At 34.5% G+C, this 21,349-nt stretch overlaps 2 protein-coding genes across 2 annotated transcripts in view; both read right to left on the bottom strand.

Moving 5' to 3' along the window:
* Window positions 1–21,349, bottom strand: part of LOC127863184 (uncharacterized) — a 352,983-nt gene that overhangs the window by 185,466 nt on the left and 146,168 nt on the right. The gene's annotated exons all lie outside the window — the stretch shown is intronic.
* LOC127863221 (uncharacterized) lies at window positions 2,998–7,013 on the bottom strand. The gene is made up of 4 exons (XM_052402603.1): window positions 6,619–7,013; window positions 5,505–5,795; window positions 5,108–5,136; window positions 2,998–3,227 (listed from the first exon to the last, which is right to left on the bottom strand). The coding sequence occupies exons 1-4, from the start codon at window positions 6,666–6,668 to the stop codon at window positions 2,998–3,000; spliced, it is 600 nt and encodes a 199-aa protein (XP_052258563.1). The 5' UTR covers window positions 6,669–7,013.

A 21,349-nucleotide genomic window follows, 5' to 3' on the forward strand; every position in this document is an offset into this window, starting at 1 on the left:
TCCGTCTGTCCGTCCGTCACACTTAGCGTTTAGGTTTCGAAAAATATTTATGCCCCCCTTCGAAGAAGAGGGGGTATATTGCTTTGCTCATGTCGGTCGGTCGGTCGGTCCGTCCACCAGAAGGTTGTCGGATGATAACTCAAGAACGCATACGCCTAGGATCATGAAACTTCATAGGTAGATTGATCATGACTCGCAGATGACTCCTATTGATTTTGAGGTCACTAGGTCAAAGGTCAAGGTCACGGTGACCTGAAATAGTAAAATGGTTTTCGGATGATAACTCAAGAACGCATACGCTTAGGATCATGAAACTTCATGGGTAGATTGATCATGACTCGCAGATGACCCCTATTGATTTTCAGGTCACTAGGTTAAAGGTCAAGGTCACGATTGATCATGACTTGCAGATGACCCCTATTGATTTTCAGGTCACTTTGTCAAAGGTCAACGTCCGCCCCCACCCCATCTCACCCCATAACATTTTTTTTTAAACATCTTATTAAATTAATTACTTCATCCCGAATTATACCCCCTCTCACCCTTATCCTCCCACGCCCCCCCCCCCCAATTTTTTTTTTGTTTTTTTTGTTTTATCAAGAGGGCATATTTGGTATTGCTGTTTGGAATAAATTACAATAACATGTAGCAATATGCATCACACCACTTTGTTTTCTCAATCACATTGCAGTGTAAAAAGATGTAGCATTCCAAAAAAAAAAGAACATTTTTCCAAACTTAATTTTTTTTCTTTCATATTATTGTTCATTTGTGTCTTTCTTATCCAAATTTTGTTTCTCCTAATTTTTTCGTATGTTCAATTATTTTACTATCCAAAATGTCCAACAATCGTACCAAAGTCAAAATCTGTTTAAGACTACTTATAAAACAATGCAAATAAATATGTGGGACTTTGTTCATAAATATTTGTACATAAAAGAAGTGGAATGCATCTAATTAAATACAGCTATTGTGTTTATGCCAATATACATGTAATTTTCTAATGCACTGGAGAGCCTGTTGTTTGATCTTTAGATGAGCCAAGTGTACCAACTGTGTTTTGTTGTATCAAATGAACAGTTCAATGAAACTGTTTCCATGGCAACTTTGATTTCAGTACAATGTACTGCTTTACCAGTCAATATTTAGTGTAGTTTATAACATCCATCCATAAAGGAGACATAACATTGATAAATTGCTTGCATCTTTTCCCAATAGGGTGTCATTATTTTGATATGTGTACATACAGTCCTACTCAGTTACTCCCAGGACGGCTAGATTTTAGCCATCGGCGTATCAGCAGAACTAATTAGTGTTAACTGTTCTGTGGTCAACTGCCAGTAAGTTATTAATAACATAACTCTGTAATATCATAATCTATATATGTCATGTTTATATTCAAAATGAAGCATTTTCTTAGAGGAACATGAGGGTGCTAATTGTTGTTTTGTTTTTGTTTTACTCTTTTTTATGCCCCCCTTCGAAGAAGAGGGGGTATATTGCTTTGCTCATGTCGGTCTGTCCTCTTATTTCTTTCTTTTGAATAGTTTCATGTCTCCGAACTAATATGCAATACGCCCGGTGTTTTTTATATGCGGATTAATACTCCGTTTTAGAGCCATAATTAATGAACGCATCAATATTTTCAAAAATAAACACCGGATTAATGTTCACCGACATTTTTCATACAGTTTTGATATAAACATTATAGAGCTGAACAAAAAAATACATTAAGCCCTGTTTTCCCGGCACACGCGCTGTACATATACCTAAAAAAAACCGCTATACCCATTCGAGTACTTGTGCACTTAATTGATTGTAAACAATGACGGTTGAAATCCGTGCGTGGGAATTTTTCTAGTAACCAAGAGCGACGTCAACGTTCATGAAGCGTTTCATTCATAAATATGTGCGTCGGATGTCAAAACCAGCTCCACCAACACATCGGCTCCGTAATGTCCTGAATAAAATACATGTATATTTTCTTGAGTACCGACTGCAACTTACAAATATAAAAAACATTCACGGCAGTATTTTTTTGTGCAGGCCTACTGGTCTTAATGGCAATTATAAACGCATTTAGTTTAAGGTTCATGTAGAGGCTTCAGTTTGAAAAATGTGGAACCCCTAGCATTAAACTCAAATTTGACTAAACGAAGAGTGCCACATTGAAAATGTTTACATATTTGCTTAAAAGGGTGGTTTTCCTTCAAACTGCTACCAATTTTGTGCAGCAAAATCTTATACCATCGACAAAATCAATCAAAATACAAAGCGATTTTAACGCAAAAATAGACATTATTTTCAAAAATCTGAATGAAGTTTATTCAACGTTTTTCGGCGGAAAATTATATAACTAGTTAATAATATCGACATTGATGAGGGCAAGTTACGCTTAAATAATGAATCTTAATGGAGATTATTAAACAAAGGGAACTAACTCAGCTTTTTCAGTAAAGTGGTCAAAATGGATCGTATGTTTTCTCTTTTTTCATTTATTTAACATACGGAAAATAAACGTGCGCCAACTGCTGTCATAATTTTGTCACTTGCATTCTGCGTAGTTACATTATGTTTACTGTCTGTTGCTAACTGCCGTTGTTAATGACGCTTAGTGGCATATCCGATTATGACTGGTTACAGGAATAATGAACACACAAACATTGGAAAGTCACCAAGCATGTTGCAACAATCATCAAGTATAACCGAAAAGACAACAAGCATGTTCGAATTTTCATGAAGCATATTAGAATTAACATCAGGAATAATGTATATATTCACCATCAATGATGTAATGTTGCCACAATCATAAAGTATAAACGAATAGACAACCGGCATGTTTGGAATTGTCATGAAGCATATTAGAATTAACATCAGTCATAATGTAAATATTCACCACGAATGATTTTTACCGAAATACCGTTCCATATATACCCATGAAAAGGAATATAACACAATTTCCTAATGAGTCATGATGTATTAAACTATCTTGGGAAATTATTCCGCTTGAAATGTCTGGCTATTGATGAGCAGTTCGGAGTAATGTTGCACAACATCTTCAACTTCGCGTGGCACTTCAGCCAGCGTCAACACCAGGGCACATGTGTTAACCCGAAGCGTGTCCCCAAATTCCACATCAATAACTTTATGGAAGCCCACTGATCCCGTCAGCCACATCAGCACGTCATTCGGCTGTAGCTTAACCCCGTTGACAGATGCAGTTGATCCTGAAATATAAATAAAATTGCGTTTTGTACAATAATTGTTTCCCAGTTGTGTGTGTGTACGTGCGTAAACGAGCGCTTACTTCGTTTTGGAATTAGCTATAATTATATATCAACAACATAGCATAAAACATATAGAATGTCGGCAATATAATTCTTAAACTTGGACGAATTCATTTAATCTATCATAAATGTTTCCATTATGCTTTATTTAAATCCCTTCATTGTAATGCTGTAGGTAAAATTGACTTCTTTCTACCACATAACAGTTAAAAATTGTTTATTTTGGTGGCCGTTTCTAATTTTGGCGGACATTTTTGGTCTGTAAACAGTATTAGATTGTGTCATTCAATTTAACATAGATATGTAGCAAGTTTAAGCTTTATGTAATAAACATAAGTCCGGCAACGATTATACAAATCCCGACAAATCAATAAGACTGGCTATACTAAATTGTAATGCTGTGCCTCGTATTGTCATACAGTTTAGCAGTATTGCAAAATTTTATAGAAATGACTTAAGCACGTACAGGGCAGAAGCCCCTGGTATTTTGCATGTAAAACATTGACACATTAACATACTTAAATAATTATCTAAATTAATATGGGTGCTCTATTGCATTTCAAGGCCTGAAATGAATGAAATTATGTGCTATTGCAATGATAACCAATTAATGCAAGCACTTGCGCTTATAATGATACTGTTAGTTGCAACAATATCTTTTAGTTGCCACAATATATATATATATATATATATATATATATATATATATATATATATATATATATATTGCAATACGATTTCTATGCAGAGAAATATATAACAAAACGTTTTGCGCGACAAACCCCTTTGTTAAGATTTTTCGTTGTAAGTTAATATTTGGACACACTGTGTCAGTCATCCCATGTGTTCATAATGTTACATTCTGGGGTGGAGCATGGGGGATGGTTTGGGTGGAGTGCATTGTGGTATGTCAGGTAAGTGTTGTTTTGTCAAAGTATGAATCAAATGTGATCATAAATAAAGAAGTTATGGCAATTTTAGCAAAGTGTTCAATTATCTAAGTATAAAAGGCGCCATAATTCTGTCAAGATGCTTGATACAGTTGCCTGCTCTTGTTTATAGATTGGGATCATGTTGATAAAGAAGTATGCAAAATATGAAAGCAATATGTCAAACGACATAGAAAATATTTGAGGTGGTACGCAAATTATTGATCAATCTAAGTATAAAAGGGGCAATAATTCTGTCAAAATGCTTGATACAGTTGTCTGCTCTTGTTTATAGATTGGGGTCATGTTGGTAAAGAAGTATGCAAAATATAAAAGCAATATGTTAAAGGACATAGGAAATATTTGGGGTAGTACGCAAACTTTAACATTTGATGCATATTTTAAGTGGAAAAGGGGCCATAATTATGACAAAATGCTTGATAGATTTGTCTGCTATTGTTTATAGGTTGAGGGTCATGTTGGTAAAGAAGTATGCAAAATATTAAAGCAATATGTGAAGGGAGAATGAAAATATTTGAGGTAGTTCGAAAACTTTAACATTTGCAAGCGGACGCAGACGCTCACGCCGACGCCGGGGTGAGTAGGATAGCTCCACTATTTATATTTCATATATAAAAGTCGAGCTAAAAATGAAGGTTTTGATGCTTCCAAGCCTGCTTTGTTGGAAGTTTGGAGAACAAAACTTGAGAATATTACTCTTAAATTTTCCTTAACAATAACCTTGCAATACTCAATATTTCTAATGGAGGACTGACTTTTTTTTAGCTGAAATAAGGCCCCATTCCCCCAGCAAAATATATATATTTTTTCCCCATATTAAATACAAAATTCTCCCTTCACTTAAGCAAATTGATTGCCATAGACTCCAACTTGTCAAGATGTAGAACACAGTGTTAAAACTAAATAAAATTGTAATACCTGTATAAGGTGTTTCATATAAGCAGATTGTGGCTAAGTGGTAAACAAATACTCTAATAATATTACGTTCTATGATCTATGCCTCATTTAACCCTTTATCACTTAGATATGTATTTTGACGCATTTGTAGTCTCTTAGAAAGTTACATATAATTAAATATCTTTTTAAATGTATTCAAGTTTTAAAGGTTTCATTTCCAACCCTGAGATACTGATGAGCAGCAAACAGCATAAAACCTGAACAGACTGCGAGTTACTCGAAGGCTGTTTTGGTTTTATGCTGTTTGCACAAAGTGATTTTCTTTTTTCTTCTGAGTGGGAAACGGTTATTAAACGTTAGCTGTTTTAACCTGATTAACTTGTGGTTTCCATCAATATGCCACAATGAATTTGGTGCTGCAACCTTGTAGACCCGTCGTCTTATGGAATGACACCATCTCAAAGCCACTGCTGCGGCATCAACTCGTATTAGGCTGTCAGCAACTCTCTGCCTCTGAACTCTATGTCCTCGGCTCTGCAGCAGGCCTTGAACCATTCTCTGACCAAGGGACGGGTTCCCTTGGGTCACTTCTCCTACAAGATCATCTAATGCATTATTTGACAGCACCGAGTATGTCTGCCTCAGCTTTAGACCAAAGGATCTGAAACAAATTCAGCAGGCTTTCAGCTGGTTTTCTCACATGTGTATCATGCAAATTGCATTTGAATAATGATAGACACAATCTTCACTTTAGCATTGTTGAACAACTAGCCCAAATCTTTATGCATTTATAGAACAGATTAAAATACCCACTAGCCCGATTATTTGAATCTGGAAATTTTAATAGCCAAAATTACATATCACTAGCCCCGGGCTGTCGGGCTAGGGGTTAGCGTCAAGACTGTAGACATATTTAACTATAACCAAAACTATTAAATTTACTTAAAACTAGTTAAACCATTTCTTTGTAAATAAATCTTGTCGAATTTATCAAAAAAGGTTTGATCTTATCCAAGTTCACCAACCAGACATGCACACAATAATTCATTGATCAATAAAAAGGGTTTAATAAGACCATAAATTATGAAATAAGTGACAAAACATTAGACTCAAACCATGGTTTAATGCACAATCACAAACTGAACTACTCAATCTGTGTCTATATCAGGGGACTCTCTGTTTTTGGGGAACAGTACCTGTACCCTCAAGCAGGTGGAAATTATGCATTATTTATCCAAATAGGGGAATTTAAACCAAAAATATAATGAAACACAAAAGTATGTTTTTAAATCTCTATTTTAAATCTATAATTATATTTTTTTTACCACAAACAACTAACATGATGCAGTGACACAGGCCTTCAGATTATCTGGGAAATTTGTGAAATGAAGGGTGCTTACAGGTAATCATTATAAACTTTCTTAGGTAACAGGAGAAACTTCATGTAAATATTTCTTTCAAATTTCAAATATTATGCACTATACCTAAGCCTTCGCTTGACCGATGAGTCAGACACATGCAGAAGATCTGCCATTTGTCGTCTTGTAAAGCCAGCTTCAATGAAGAATTCCAGCTGTTCTCGAGAAATTACATACACAGGACGACCTCTTGTCCTCTGTTGATTGGCAGAAAAAAACCTGACCGATGGAAACGAGGAACTAAAATCAGATAAAAAACACTTTGAACTATTAATAAGCAATGCTCCTTAATCATATGTCAGCATTCGTTCCCAATTACCTGGAACCGGACCTATTCCAATTATTGCAAATTAAGAACAATCCAAAAAGAACACATAGTTATACGAAAAAGGCTGAATACCAAAAAGACTACAAACATACCACAAAGGCAGAAAAATGGTTTTGGGTTTTGATTTTCTGCCTCTCTGGATCCCAATCATGCCCATTATCTTTATTGATACATGTATGCATACTCATGATAATGTAGTGTTTCCTTCTGCAAAAATATTTCCATTGACAGTGAACATTCAGAATAAAAAACAACAAGATGTGTTTGTAAAACAATATGTCGCCCATGTAATTGACATTTGACCTTGAACAAAGACCTTGACCTTTCACCACTTAAAATGTGCAGCTCCATGAGATACACATGCACGTCAAATATCAAGTGGCAAATATCAATATCGCAAAAGTTATGGTCAATGTTAAACTTTGATGCAAACCAACAAACCAACAGACAGGGCAAAAACAATATGTTCCCCAGTATAGACCGGGAGACATATAAACAGTGTTAAGGCTTTTGGTCAACATTCACAAAATGAGTAACCGCTGCATTGAGCTGGGAATCCTGGAAGAACTATGCAAATAATATGTTGTTGATTAAACATAAAACTTATAACAGTGTCCAAATTATAAATACGAGCAACATCTATTTAATATTGTCGTCGGATGTTTCGGGCCCCAGGTGTTTCCACCATGCATGTTTCCCCTTAGTCATTTCACTTCAAACTTGAAGTGTCATTGCATGGCATGGTTTACCAAGTATCTTTATCTTCTATTTACAATAAGACGTTTACGATAAACTAAACTGTATTTGTTTTAAAAACGTTTTATGTGTCATTTCATGTTTTGTTTTGAATAAACTATACACGAAAATAACAAAATTAACAATAGCAAAGTAAAATAAATGTTGTTTTATTAAAAAAAAACGATAGCAAAGTGTAATCAAATTTGTTTAATGTATGCGAGTTAGTTTAAAAGTAAGTTTCAAAATAACACGGGTCATACAGATATCTATTATATGCAATGTTTAATAATAAAGAGGAAGTGGTATTTTGCTTTCTTTTTTTATTATTTGTTTTTCTATTTATTTATACGTATACTGTGTGTATGTACATTTCTGTATACTTATTTAAGAACGCGACCGATTAAATTTTTGGCAATCGATCTATTGTCGACCTTTTAATTGTACATGTAGCTTCATTGGTTGTAACTTAAGAATTGTTACTTAATGTAACTAACTAATGGGGTTGTCTACCCTCGGAACTTCAGTTAAAAACCATTGCCCGAGCACACTGCTTAACATAGATAATATACTGTGCGTTAAAAAGGCCGAAAACAGGCCATATGGTCAGCTCAATTTTACTGGGCTGAGCCATAAACATAATAGGGTACTTTGCAGCGTTGATGCGGTGCTTTAATAACAAGGGCTGTTTGTAAAAACATGCATGCCCCCCATATGGGCTGTCAGTTGTAGTGGCAGTCATTGTGTGAATACGTTTTTTGTCAATGTGACCTTGACCTTTGACTTAGTGACCTGAAAATCAATAGGGGTCATCTGCCAGTCATGATCAATGTACTTATGAAGTTTCATGATCCTAGGCCTTATTATTCTTGAGTTATCATCAGGAAACCATTTTACTGTTTAAAGTCACTGTGACCTTGACCTTTGACCAAGTGACCTGAAAATCAATAGGGGCCATTTGCCAGTCATGATCAATGTACCTATGAAGTTTCATGATCCTAGGCGTATGCATTCTTGAGTTATCATCCGGAAACCATTTTACTATTTCGAGTCACTGTGACCTTGACCTTTGACCTAGTGACCTGAAAATAAAACGGGGTCATCTGCCAGTCATAATCAATGTATCTATGAAATTTCATATTCCTAGGCCTAAGCATTCTTGAGTTATCATCCGGAAACCATTTTACTATTTTGAGTCACTGTGACCTTGACCTTTGACTTAGTGAACTGAAAATCAATAGGGGTCATCTGCCATTCATGATCAATGTACCTATGAAGTTTCATGATCCTAGGCCAAAGCGTTCTTGAGTTATCATCTAGAAACCATCTGGTGGACGGACCGACGGACCAACATGAGCAAAACAATATACCCCCTATTCTTTGAAGGGGGGCATACAAATCTAATAAATTAAAAAAAAACTTTACTTTAACAATGAAATATATAATATAACAAGATACTCAAGAATCTATGCATATAAAACTACGCTAAGAGACAAGATTTCCTATTTGCTGACTGCATTTTAAAAACATGGCGTTGATTGGTCCGAATTCCTTAACTTGCAAAAGCAAGTAGGTCAATCTGTTTTGAGATGAAAAATTTGCACAATGAAAGGCCTTGACATTAAGTTTACTACCTATAACGTAAACAATGTAGAATTTCATGATAGGAAATATATGGAACAAAAAAAGGATAATTACATCCATTAGTACTTAAATTTATTTGCATTTAGAATGATTGTTTTATACTGTTAAACTACCATGAAGGTGTTATATTGTTATTTTCATTATAATTATTATCATTATTATTCTATTGATGTTATTTGTGATAAAAAGAAAGAGGAAGAAAGAGAATAGCCCAATTTATATAAGTAGTGATGGTGAAAACACATACTATTATAAGTGGCATCATCATTACTAGACCCATTGTTCAGTGTATGCTGCAATGGAGTTGTTGTTGGAGTCTTTTAACTTTGTGATCTGTGTTTTTTGATGTTATTATAATATGAAATTATTTATAGTTTTATATAAATTAGAAAAAAAATTCACAGGTGTGTACTTTATTTAAAATGAAAATAATATTAATAGTTTTGGAGTTTTCCAGACCACAAAGTGGTTCAACAATGCCACTATTTGTTAACAGACATTATATGACTAATGATAAGTATAAATCTGATGTTAAGGTTGTATTAATGCATATAAAGTCATAAATTTACACCGGTTGTATTAATGTATATAAAAAAAATAGACAAACGTGGAAAGTTTTTTTAAAACTTTATTAAATTATGCAAGTAGAGCCTGGTAAAATAGCTCCCCTTTATAGTATCCCTATTGCTTAAGTGCATTAATTTATAAGGAAAAATGGTAAAAATTGTATTTATATTTGTATTTTAGTACATAATTGTATGTGTATTGTAATTTAGTATATATTTATAGAGTGGTATAATGTTGAACACTTGCAGACAGGGAATATAGCGGTAATGCTCCAACATAAGATCCTGTCTGTATGGGCCTTAGAGAGAATGGGGCTATGAAGAAGAAACATCCCCCAGAGTGGCGTTAAGACAATATTTAAAAGAAAGTTAATAATAATATTTATATATCCAAAGGTAATGACGTACTTGTCGCCATACAGTCACCTTTATAGGGCCACATAACAATTTGAAAGTAAAACAATGTACATGTACTTTACAGTTAAAAATTAAACAAAACAACTATTTTATACATAAAAAAGGATTATTTACATTATGTACAGTACTATATGCATTTATTTATAAGTTAAATTCCAGTTACCACCCTGGGGGCTAAAAGGGGAAGTTTTGGAAGTGTAGGCAGGAATGAATGGGGGGTTTCCACTTTCCAGCAGGGGTAATACCACTGGGGTGATCTAAGGGAGATAATTTGTATAGGAGAACTATTTTAGGATGGTTTTGTCCCCTGGACCAGAGGGAGTGCATGGTAAATAGAAACTAATAAAAGTACAAATGGAAAGAAAAATAAAACAATATGATATTTGAGGTACTGGCATATTTCCGATAAAATATAAAATTGGTAAAAAGACCAAATTATACTTGAATGATGAAAAAAAACACAAAAAGCTCTTATCCCTCCAATATAACTTAAATATAGGGGATAACAAAAGAGAAAATAGTACAAAAGTACCTTATTTGCTATATAAAATAGCATTTTTAACAAAAATTAAGGAAAATACAAAGGTACATTATTGGCTATAATGAACAAGATAGCAATATTAAGAAAATCTACAATAATACCAAGAAGTTGGCATTACCCCGGAGAGGGCTAATTAAGGGTTTTGCAAGGTATAAGGCACTGCACCGTGCACTCCAGTCTGACATGGCTCTTCGCATTTGAAGGGGAAAGGGTGGGGTGTCGAAGGGCAAGGGAGGCGGTGCAATGCAGCCAACAAACCCGGTTTACTGGACAGCCTCGTCCCTTCTTTTAATAAAAGCTGCCATAAAATATGGTTGTATTAAGAAACTGAGAAATGTAAATGGCGATCTAGCGTTATACTAAATTAAAAAATGTGTTAAAATAAAGAATATCAGGTCAATGCCATTGGCCTGATTTAGAAAGGGCGGTGGAACAATAAGCCCAATAAAGCTAAAGCAAAGTTGTGTCAAAGTGACACAAATCCAACACAATTACAATAGGATTATGTCAGATTTGTGTAAAGATTACACGGTTTAAAAGAATCAGTCTCATGACTGTATAATTGGGTGGGGATTGTCTGCTCTCCTTCCCCCAATGACCTAGATCTTGTCAGTTATCTGACAGTCTATAAGGTATTTGGCGAGGGCAGAGTAGACCGGGCCCCTAGCTGCTCCCTTGGGGTCTAGCGCCTTGGAAAGGTTAAAACTAGTCCATGGGAGTGCAATGCAGCTTCGAGGTGGTCCCTCTGCGTCTTATGGTTTTGACAGTGCAGCAGCATGTGGGGCGCAGTGAAAAATTACGGCAATTTAGAACTTTTCTTTTTTTCGTTAATTGTGGTTGACAATCCCATTAAAGTCTTTATGATCTGAACAATTTTTAATATTTCATTATTTTGCAAAGTACTGAGCAAAATAAGATATAATGGTCAGGACAAGATGTTTTTGGGTCAGGACATATGAAATTTTGGTCCCTGGTGTGACCAGACAACTGGCTTCAAAAGTTTATGTCGAGCCCTGAAATGTACGATTAACTGACCATTTATTTACTCAAACCGATAAATATGACAAACTGTCACAAACACAAACAGCTGGCGATCTCTATCAAACTCTTAAAAAAGTTGGTTTACTAAGAATAAATCTATATCAACTTAAACTTATCAAGTACATGTAGTTAATTATTATTTTGTTTAAAAGATCCATGTATGAGTAATTAAACTTTTGTAGACCACACTAGACAATGAAATAAAGCTTGACATGATTTTGATATACATGTATGAGAGTGAAAATGTAATGTAACACTGACCCGATCTTATCCAGAAAATGAACTATAAAAGCGCTAGATGATCCAGAACAATTGATTGGACATCCTGAGTGCATGTGAAAACTGTTCAGACCACCTGAGTGTACTAAAGTATCAAACCATATTATTGATTACAATCTGCGATTTATGTTATAACATTACACACTAAATGTCCAATAGTGTAATTGACATGAAAAACTACAAGTATCAAATTTTTAAAAAATGGGGGCGAAATGATCAGGGAGGAAAAACCTTGGGAGCGAAACAAAATGCGAAAATACTTTGGCGCAAAACGTCCACAAATCTTTAACATAACAGTTAAGCAACTCCAAATGGAGTTATTGTTCTGCGCTTCGCAACAGTGAAAATAATATCTATGATCACTCATGGGCAAGACTGAACTTTAACTGTACGCAGTTGTTTACCACTATCAACAAAGCAGGGCTTTGGGGGCAGAAGGCTATAAGCCCCAGATACTAAGGAATTATTTAGGATAAAAGGGTTATTAGGTGTTGCGTTTTGTGTTAGGTATTGCATGCTTAGCAACGACGAAAGTATATGCTTTTCCATTCCTTTTTACGTACTGGTTAAGTTCAATCGTCCCCACTCATGAAATAAAATGATAAGCTACCCTGGTCCATATAAACATACTCCCAGAGCCTTTGATGATTTTTGCTATGGCGGCTTTGGGTTATACAGCTGAAGGTTGATTTATTGCAACTAATGCTACCCAAACCAACAAAAATCCAGACATAGTATCAGCCATAATTAACACTGTTAGCCATATATTTGAAATGATGGTCATCAAAATATTCAGTGACCTATTTATCAGACCTATTCACACACCCATGTGCATTGTAACTTTAAATATGTGCCAACACAATTAATCATATAATCATTAATTCAATTTATTAAAACAAAACTCACTTCTTATGTTGCTCTATGGATTCAATCATACGGACAATGATGTTAGCAAGTTCTTCCATCCTCGGATGTTCGGTGCACATTCTCCTAACATTCAGCAACAACGAATTAAGGGTAAGGAGAGAGTCGTCCAAAACATTCCTACTTTGATCACCAAGTACAATTCTACCGCATGATAAAATAATTTCTTTAGCTCTCTGAACGAATTGCGCCGCCATTTTCTTCGAATATAGCATTTACTGCGGGGTCAATATTTCTTTTTTCCAATTATTTTACTTAATAAAATCATTAAAGGACAAAAACATATGAACAAACACATGAATAAGCTCACTAAATATCTTTATTGTTCCGTATTGATTTTATTTAAATTTATTGTTAAATATTTAATTATTTTCTTTAAAAAATCTCGGTTTGTAGAGGCAAAACTGATTGGTTGAAAAATGACCCAAACAAAAAAATGTAACAGCAGGCATAAAAATATACCAACAGTCATAATTTGTGAACGCTGTGAAAAAATTGTAACCGCAGTGACAAAATAAATATCACCGCAGTGATAAATTTATTACCGCAGTGACAAAAATGTCACCGCGGTAACAATTTTGTCACCGCTGTGATATCTATTTTTAGCTGTTGGCGTATCTGTACTTTTGACCCAAAGGGTACTAATAGCCCACTAAGTTGGGAGTCAAAACACTTTACAGATTATGAATCAGTGAATTTCAGTTCAAAACAGTTCAACAATATTTTCCTGCAACAAATTTTTAAATCGCAATGTTATATCTTCTTTTAAGCTTGCACTACCATTAAGCTTAACATTACTTATATTGGAAGGTGTGTGACATGGAATGTATTTAATGCCTATTACCTCTCCCAAGCTCTTTGCGTTGTTTCTCAATGACAGGTTAAAAGAAGCACTGCGTGCTTAGTGTGTTAGATATGTTAAAGAACAATGTTTTATAAATGCTTACTAACTTTTGTTTGCTTACAGTTCATTTTTGTTGCAATTTAAAACTGTAAAAAATTGGAAGAATAATACTTGTAATTACAATGTAATTTATAAGCTATATGTTGAAACAATAGTGACATATACAATAATACCAATCAATATAAGAAAGAAATTGACCGATAATGAAGTAACAAGTCAGGGTGCAGATAAAAAACAATTAGTTATTCTTAGTCAGCTGAGACAAAATACAGCATACATGATAAGACATTTCATAGCGGAACATATAATAACCCTAGCCCTGATACTCTCGGTTGAATATCCAAGGAGAAACCAGATATTAAGTCATCTGATTACTTTTGCAATGATTTATTGATTGATTGATTGATTGATTGATTGATTGATTGATTGATTGATTGATTGATTGGTTAATTGATCGCCGCTGAAACCACCACTATCACTACCACCACAACCACAACAACAACAACAAACTTGGTCAGAACATTAGGCATACTGATACCTCTGTTGAGTTTTAAACATGGTTGATTATATAATAAAAAACTAGGAATTGTTAAGGGAAAGGCTACACTTAATTATTAGTTTGTGTAATTACTTGTGTGCTTATATAAGCCGATGTTTTTCAGTCACATACGATTATTACAAACATTAAATTTACTTTTGCAATGAAAATATCTTATACCACTATAATCACAAAAATCTTCATTGAAGTAAATCAAATAAGTGGGGTTTTAAAAAACATATTTGTCTGTAGAATTTGAAATCAGACATGTAAACGGTAACTTAAGATTATATGAAAGAAACTTTTTCACATTTTGGATTTTTTTTGTTAAATCATAGCAAAAAGAAACTATACATTTATATACAAAGAAGCAGACTAATTTATTGAATGACCTTTATCAGGATTCTTCTAAACAATTTTTGAAAATATAAATTGTGAACATCTTGTCGGGCAGTTGAAATTGATGCACCTGGCAATGTTTTTTCCACCATTTTGGAATCGGGACGGGTAAATTTGGATTGGCAAATATCTCGTCCTTTTGACTTAAATTGGTAAATAAATTTTGTTCAGTGTATGCTTACACATACTTTATAATGGATAACACAAGTGATTTCAATATTATATTTACTAAGATTCAACTTTTATAACTGTATTTGGAAATGAATGACACGTAACTTATTAAACAAACAAATATTTTTGGAAATCTTCAATTAGAATTTTAAGGTCCAATTTAGGAACAATATATACGTTATTCCAATGGGAATGGGTCCCCTCACGTTTGCTCGTAAATGTTTGGATATCGTAGCTAGAAATTCACATGGAATAAATTGTCGCACACAAAATAAAGCGACCATGTTTTATCGCGTTACATATATGTTACCACATCTAGCATTGAAATGTTGGATATTACTATAAGGAGCACTGATTTGTTAACGATTAACTTAATTTAATGAAATATTTTGCGAAATATTCGTTGATTTTGAGTATTTATGTTACTTTTACTTTAATCTCGCTTAACCGTAATATTGCTCAAACGGGATGTATCCGGGCGAGGTTTGGGTATTCCAGTATTATAATTAAAAAAGCACAATTAGCTTTACTAAACATTACGATATGGGGGCAAAACTGCAAAGAGCAAAACGACATAAGGCGAATCTGTTTTATAGCTAAACAACCCGATACCCATTTGACTACAAACTAATCTAAACATACTCATTTTTTTAATTGTCAAGTATGTTTTTATATCAAAAGTGTAGATTTTTAAATGATTTATTTACACAATATTAATACTAATGGCATGTATAAACTCTTGATTTCTAAACCATAACACAAAAATATCAGATAACTCCCGGTGAAAACATAAAGATTACACATATGCAAATAAATTCGTTTTTTCTATATAGAGCGTACAACGTTTTATTTAAATAATCGCCATGACCATATTTTATAATACATAAGCATCATGGTTGGAAAAACGAGGTCATAATCATCTGCAAAACACACAGTTTAAAATCCTTTATGTGTTTAACTCAATATATTTATAGTTGGCCATATGCTGCTTTTTATGGGGTAAACTCAGTATAAAAGTCGCATATTGTAGAGGTCACGTCAGATGTCAAGGACCCCAGAATATAGCTTTTTTATATGTTAATTTCTCGACCTCTAAAATTTCCATGTCGGATACGATTTCTCGGTCTTTGGGCAAATGTGAGCCTGTCGGTGAACTCCTTGTCACCCAGGGTTAAGCAAGTATCAGTTTGCATCAAATACTCTCTCGTGTGTAATATGTGAATAATTGTTCTGGTGTTCTGCTCACTTCTAATATCATCCAAATATTGCCTAAAACCTGGCCGCAATATTGTGTGTTTCACATTCGTGTACCGGTAAACATAGTATTATGTTTTGTTGAATACAACACACTGCATTTACCATTTGACAAAACTTTGTGGTAAAATTAGCAGTGTAATTTCATTGACAGGAATTTATGTATAAATTACATTACAGTCTCCGCAAAACTATTCAAATTTTTTACCGGACAGTAGGTCCAGATAACGTTTAACAGGACCTACCTGCTTGATAATATAATAGTGAAATAATCAGGTCTCATTGATGTAATCAAAGTTATGACGGTGCGATTACCAATGTTCATAAATAGACATTAGAATTGCAATCAAAACCACATAAATTGATATTTGTATCCTTTAATGATAGGATTTATGATTATCTTGTTAAGAAACTAGGCTGTCCTGGATTTGGACCAGAATTTGTTAGATAATTACGGTGAGATATGGAATAGGCCGGTAAAAATTAACAGAAAATACAGTTCTGCTGGACGCACATATTTAAAGGCCAGTCGTATACTTCACCCGCCTGAATTATACGTGCTACCCAGAAGAGCATAGATGCATTGCAAAGAACATTCGCACATTGTATTTGAATAAATTCTTAAGTCAAGGAGCGAAAAAAGCGCGAACTACTAATTCGATAAATAAAGTTAAGTTTTAGATTGGGGAATATATTTAAACCTATACCTGTATGAATGTTTGGCCATGTACCTCAATAAATTAATATAAAACAATATCAGAGGCCGGGTCATATGAAAACAACATGATGCGCTATTGTGTTTTTGTAATATTAAGTGTAACAGTCCCTGTCCTAAATGGCTAACGTTAATATGTTATACTTTAAAAAATAGTAAGATATTAAGAAACTATAAATTACGTCTTTTTACAACCTTATTATAATTAGATTTAATACAAAAACTAAATTATTAACCGATTATTGGTTCCTCGTTTTAAAACAGGTAACTGTATTATTGTTGATGTTACAAATATATGACGTAGACGAAATAAAACGTTTTTTATCCCACTTTTACAGCGAAATCGGTTGATTAAAGCCCCGTTTATTAAATTTCATCTATAATCAACGGCAAGGCTATAATCAATGGCACGAAATGACGTCATCAACTGCCGAATCGGGACTACTTTTTCCCACGCACCTCGTCACCTGTATTTGCCAAGTGCATCAATAATAAAAACAATCTCAAATGTTTGTCAATCTTAATGACCTTTAAACAAAGGAAAGTAGCAAAAAACGTGTTTTTTGTCATTTATTGTCATTAAAACCTAGTACAAGGTAAATTTAACACTATGCAAATAGGTTCTGTTGTTGTTGCTCCCCTTTGAAGAAGTCAGTTCGAGTTGCTCCCCTTCGACCGTAGAAAACAATCGTCTGGACCAAGAAATCCTGAGTTAATTTACAAGCTGCTCTCGGATATGCGTCCATCTGATTTTTCTTCAAAGCATCTTTTCTACCTGGCAATACGCACAAATGACACTGCATCCCGGTGATTCTTGCGTCAACAATTGGGTGTCAACAAGTTAGGTCAGATGCTGAAGGCCATGGCACAAGACGCCGGCTTTCTCAAGCACAAGAGTCTGAAGAGAATAATGAACCACTCAGTTCGCAAATTCCTGGTCCAAAAACTTCGAAATGCAAACATTCCACCCACTGAAACCATGGCCATAACAGGGCACAAAAATGTCCAGTCCAATTATTCCAACATATCTGTTGAACAGCAGCAAAAGTGTTCATTCATGCTCAGTCCAGTAAATGTAACAATCCATCAGATTCCTCTTGTTCACCTTCATGCACCGAAACTGTAGCCGAAATGCGGCCTAGACAACCACTGTCTACCGTCGAACAAGTTGATCTTGATGTTCGCCCCACCCAGTCACTTCACCAGCAAATGTCTCTCTAGTTCGAACAACTTTGCCTCACAATTCTTTTGTGCTACTTTCAACATTCAAAATGTTAATGTATAAAATTAGCTTAAATCCAAGTAATCTTTGTTATTTCGTCACGAAATAACCACATATTATAACAAAGAAGCAAATATTGTGCACCTCGTGATCGACTCGATAGTTTGATATCGAAAGTGAATTGTGTGTGGTGTTAGGCTACGTTGTAAACAAATGTAGTTCCTTGTATATAACAACTTAATGTCATATTTATATCATAAAACTTAAAGGTTTGCAATTCAATATGATTAAAATTGTAATTAATAACGCTCGACACTTTGTTACAGAACGATATTCTGATTTAAAAAAAATGATTATTTGATCAGCGGTTATTTTTGGAACGCGGAGTAATACACTGACCTTGGTTACACTACAGTCATTATCAAAGTACGACAAACACTCATGAAAACTTATTTTGTTTAAATAAAAAAAGTTTACTGAATAAAAAGTGGGATAAATAGAATAATAGGTCAGTGTTGATTATAGATCAGGTTTATCATGCTCGGCACGAAAACGAAAAAGCACTCGCCAAGGCTCGTGCTTTTTGTTTTCTAAGCCTCGCATGATAAACCTGATCTATAATCAACACTAACCTATTATTCTCTATATATGACGTCGCGCCAAAATGGACGCGGGAAAATGAATGACGTTAACATCTTTTACATTAAGTGTATGAGATGCACAAATGTACGTAGAACGTGTACGTTAGTGCAAACCTGTCACGTGTGTATGTGATGAACAGAATATCCGTATCAGGAACCAGTGAGAAATCGTAAGTGTCCCCGGAATGTGGAAAAGTGCCATAATCTCTCGCTATCAAGATAATTAGAGTTTCCCGGTAAGCTAACCGGGCAAGGTAAAATTATTAGTACATGTATTTCTATGTTCTGAGTGATAAGCACGCAGCAATCGATGGGTTTGAAATCGCGGTTGATAAGCAAATATATACCATGAAAGTTAATCATATAAAATACCCACAGAGATGAGTTTATGAATATGTTTTATCTCAGTTCATGTTTATCTTACCTCGAAGAGAATACACGTTTATCTTTATTTAAGTGAGGTTGCGTGTTGACCGTGTATAATAAGTCCTACGGCTTCTTATTGACGTATGTTATGATCTAGCTCGATCGGTCATTTTAAGCTCGGGTATTACTTAAAAGTATCCCAGGTATATTCTTAAGTATACTACCAAGTACCAGCGTTACGGGAGATATACTAAAATACCCCGGGTTTAGTCAAGTGCCCTTAAAGGGGCCTTTTCACGTTTAGGTAAATTGACAAAATTGAAAAAAAAGTTGTTTTCGATTCGCAAATTGTCTTTTTAGTTATGATAATTGTAAGGAAACAGTAATACGGAACAATTACCATGCTCTAAAACAGCCATTATATGCATCTTTTGACGATTTAAAATCCCCGAAAGTTATAAAGCGTTGCAACGCGAAACGAATAAATAATTTGGAGAGATCTGTTGTTGCCGTTATATTTTGTGAAACTACGAGGATTGCGTATATCGAGTAATAAATACATTTGACATTGTATCCGGAAGGATGGTCGAATGGTCTAAGTGGTAGACTTTTTAGTCCAGGACTCCAGGGGTCAGTGGTTCGAGCTCGTCTGTAAATAACGATCTATTTTCTATTTTTTAAATTTTATTCTTGATATTTTTTATGAACCTTTTATATCCAATGTTTACATTTATCAATATAAAGCATTTAATGATAAACTTCAAAACCTGACAAAATCTGTGAAAAGGCCCCTTTAAGCGTATTTTTCGTACCTTAGTCGATACCGACCTATTGAGCTTTAATAAAGGGTTAGTGATTAATGTACGTGTGATGTCCTGTATCACGTCATTCGGGGTCAATAAGAAGCCGAGTAACGAATTTATTTTACCGAGCACCATTCATTCTCCAGATAAAACTTCACATGTCAGATACTACGGTATGTAATGACGTCATTTGGACGTTTTCATTACTTCCAAGAGGTCATTATAAGCTACTGATTGCATATAAAAAACAACTTGCCTAATATAGAAAATAAACATGTACATTTGAACTGGCTTTGCCAATTACAATAACGAGTATACTGACATTTAAGATAATTTCCTATGTTAAATCATATATAAGACAGGCGGCTTTTGATATACAATTAGAAACATTGAATGACGCAAAGGAAGTAAACACAGTCACGTAATAAAATAGAGTATAATTAACGTTTGTCATGTTGTTACGTTGATGCCTGAGAATGAATCGCACTCTATAAAATGCATTAATGTTACGGATGATTACTGGCCTGACACGATGTATATGCATATCTATATGTGTATTGGGCTTAGTAAACAGTCGTTGCACTTACAATTCATCCGACAAAACCTGATACATGCCTTGCATTTACAATAACAGTATATATGTGCAGAATAAGAAAGGCAAAGGATCTTTATTTTCTAAAATGCATAAAAAAACTGGGGTACGGATTAAAAAGTCCTAATGCGTATTTATAAAGCCACTATCTGGGCAACGATACATTACGTAAGCATCGCGTACAACTCAGCTAGCGATAAACTACTAAAAAAATTGCAAGTTATCTAGAATTCGGCACCTACAATTATCACGGGCCAGTGTACAACTACAAGCACCATGCTACTACACATCGAGTGTGGAATGCTTGAACTGGGCCAACACAGGCAAATTAATCAACTAAAAGACCGCACAAGCACGATTTCTATGGAAAATAAACTTCCAATCAATTTAAGCGTCACTTAAGACCCGGCCTACATAAAAATAAAAAATAACTTGGGACTCCCCTACGTGATGAATGTCCAAGCGCTAAGCAAATATTATGAGATACACGAGATTTAAGTACAGGAACCTACATACTACAGCCTAAGGGAACTCTCCAAACCCGACACTGACTTTCATCTAGCAACACTATTAAACAAATCCGAAATCGATTGAAATAGCGGAAATATAGCTCAAAACTATGTAAATTATGAATATGGCAATACACCCTGATTGTCATGGACGGCAGCTCTTATGTTGTGTATAACCCACAAAATGCCATCGTTTATCCCTGCAATG

The sequence above is a fragment of the Dreissena polymorpha genome, unplaced genomic scaffold (assembly GCF_020536995.1).
Source record: "Dreissena polymorpha isolate Duluth1 unplaced genomic scaffold, UMN_Dpol_1.0 chrUn002, whole genome shotgun sequence".
In the NCBI taxonomy this organism is placed as follows: domain Eukaryota; kingdom Metazoa; phylum Mollusca; class Bivalvia; order Myida; family Dreissenidae; genus Dreissena; species Dreissena polymorpha.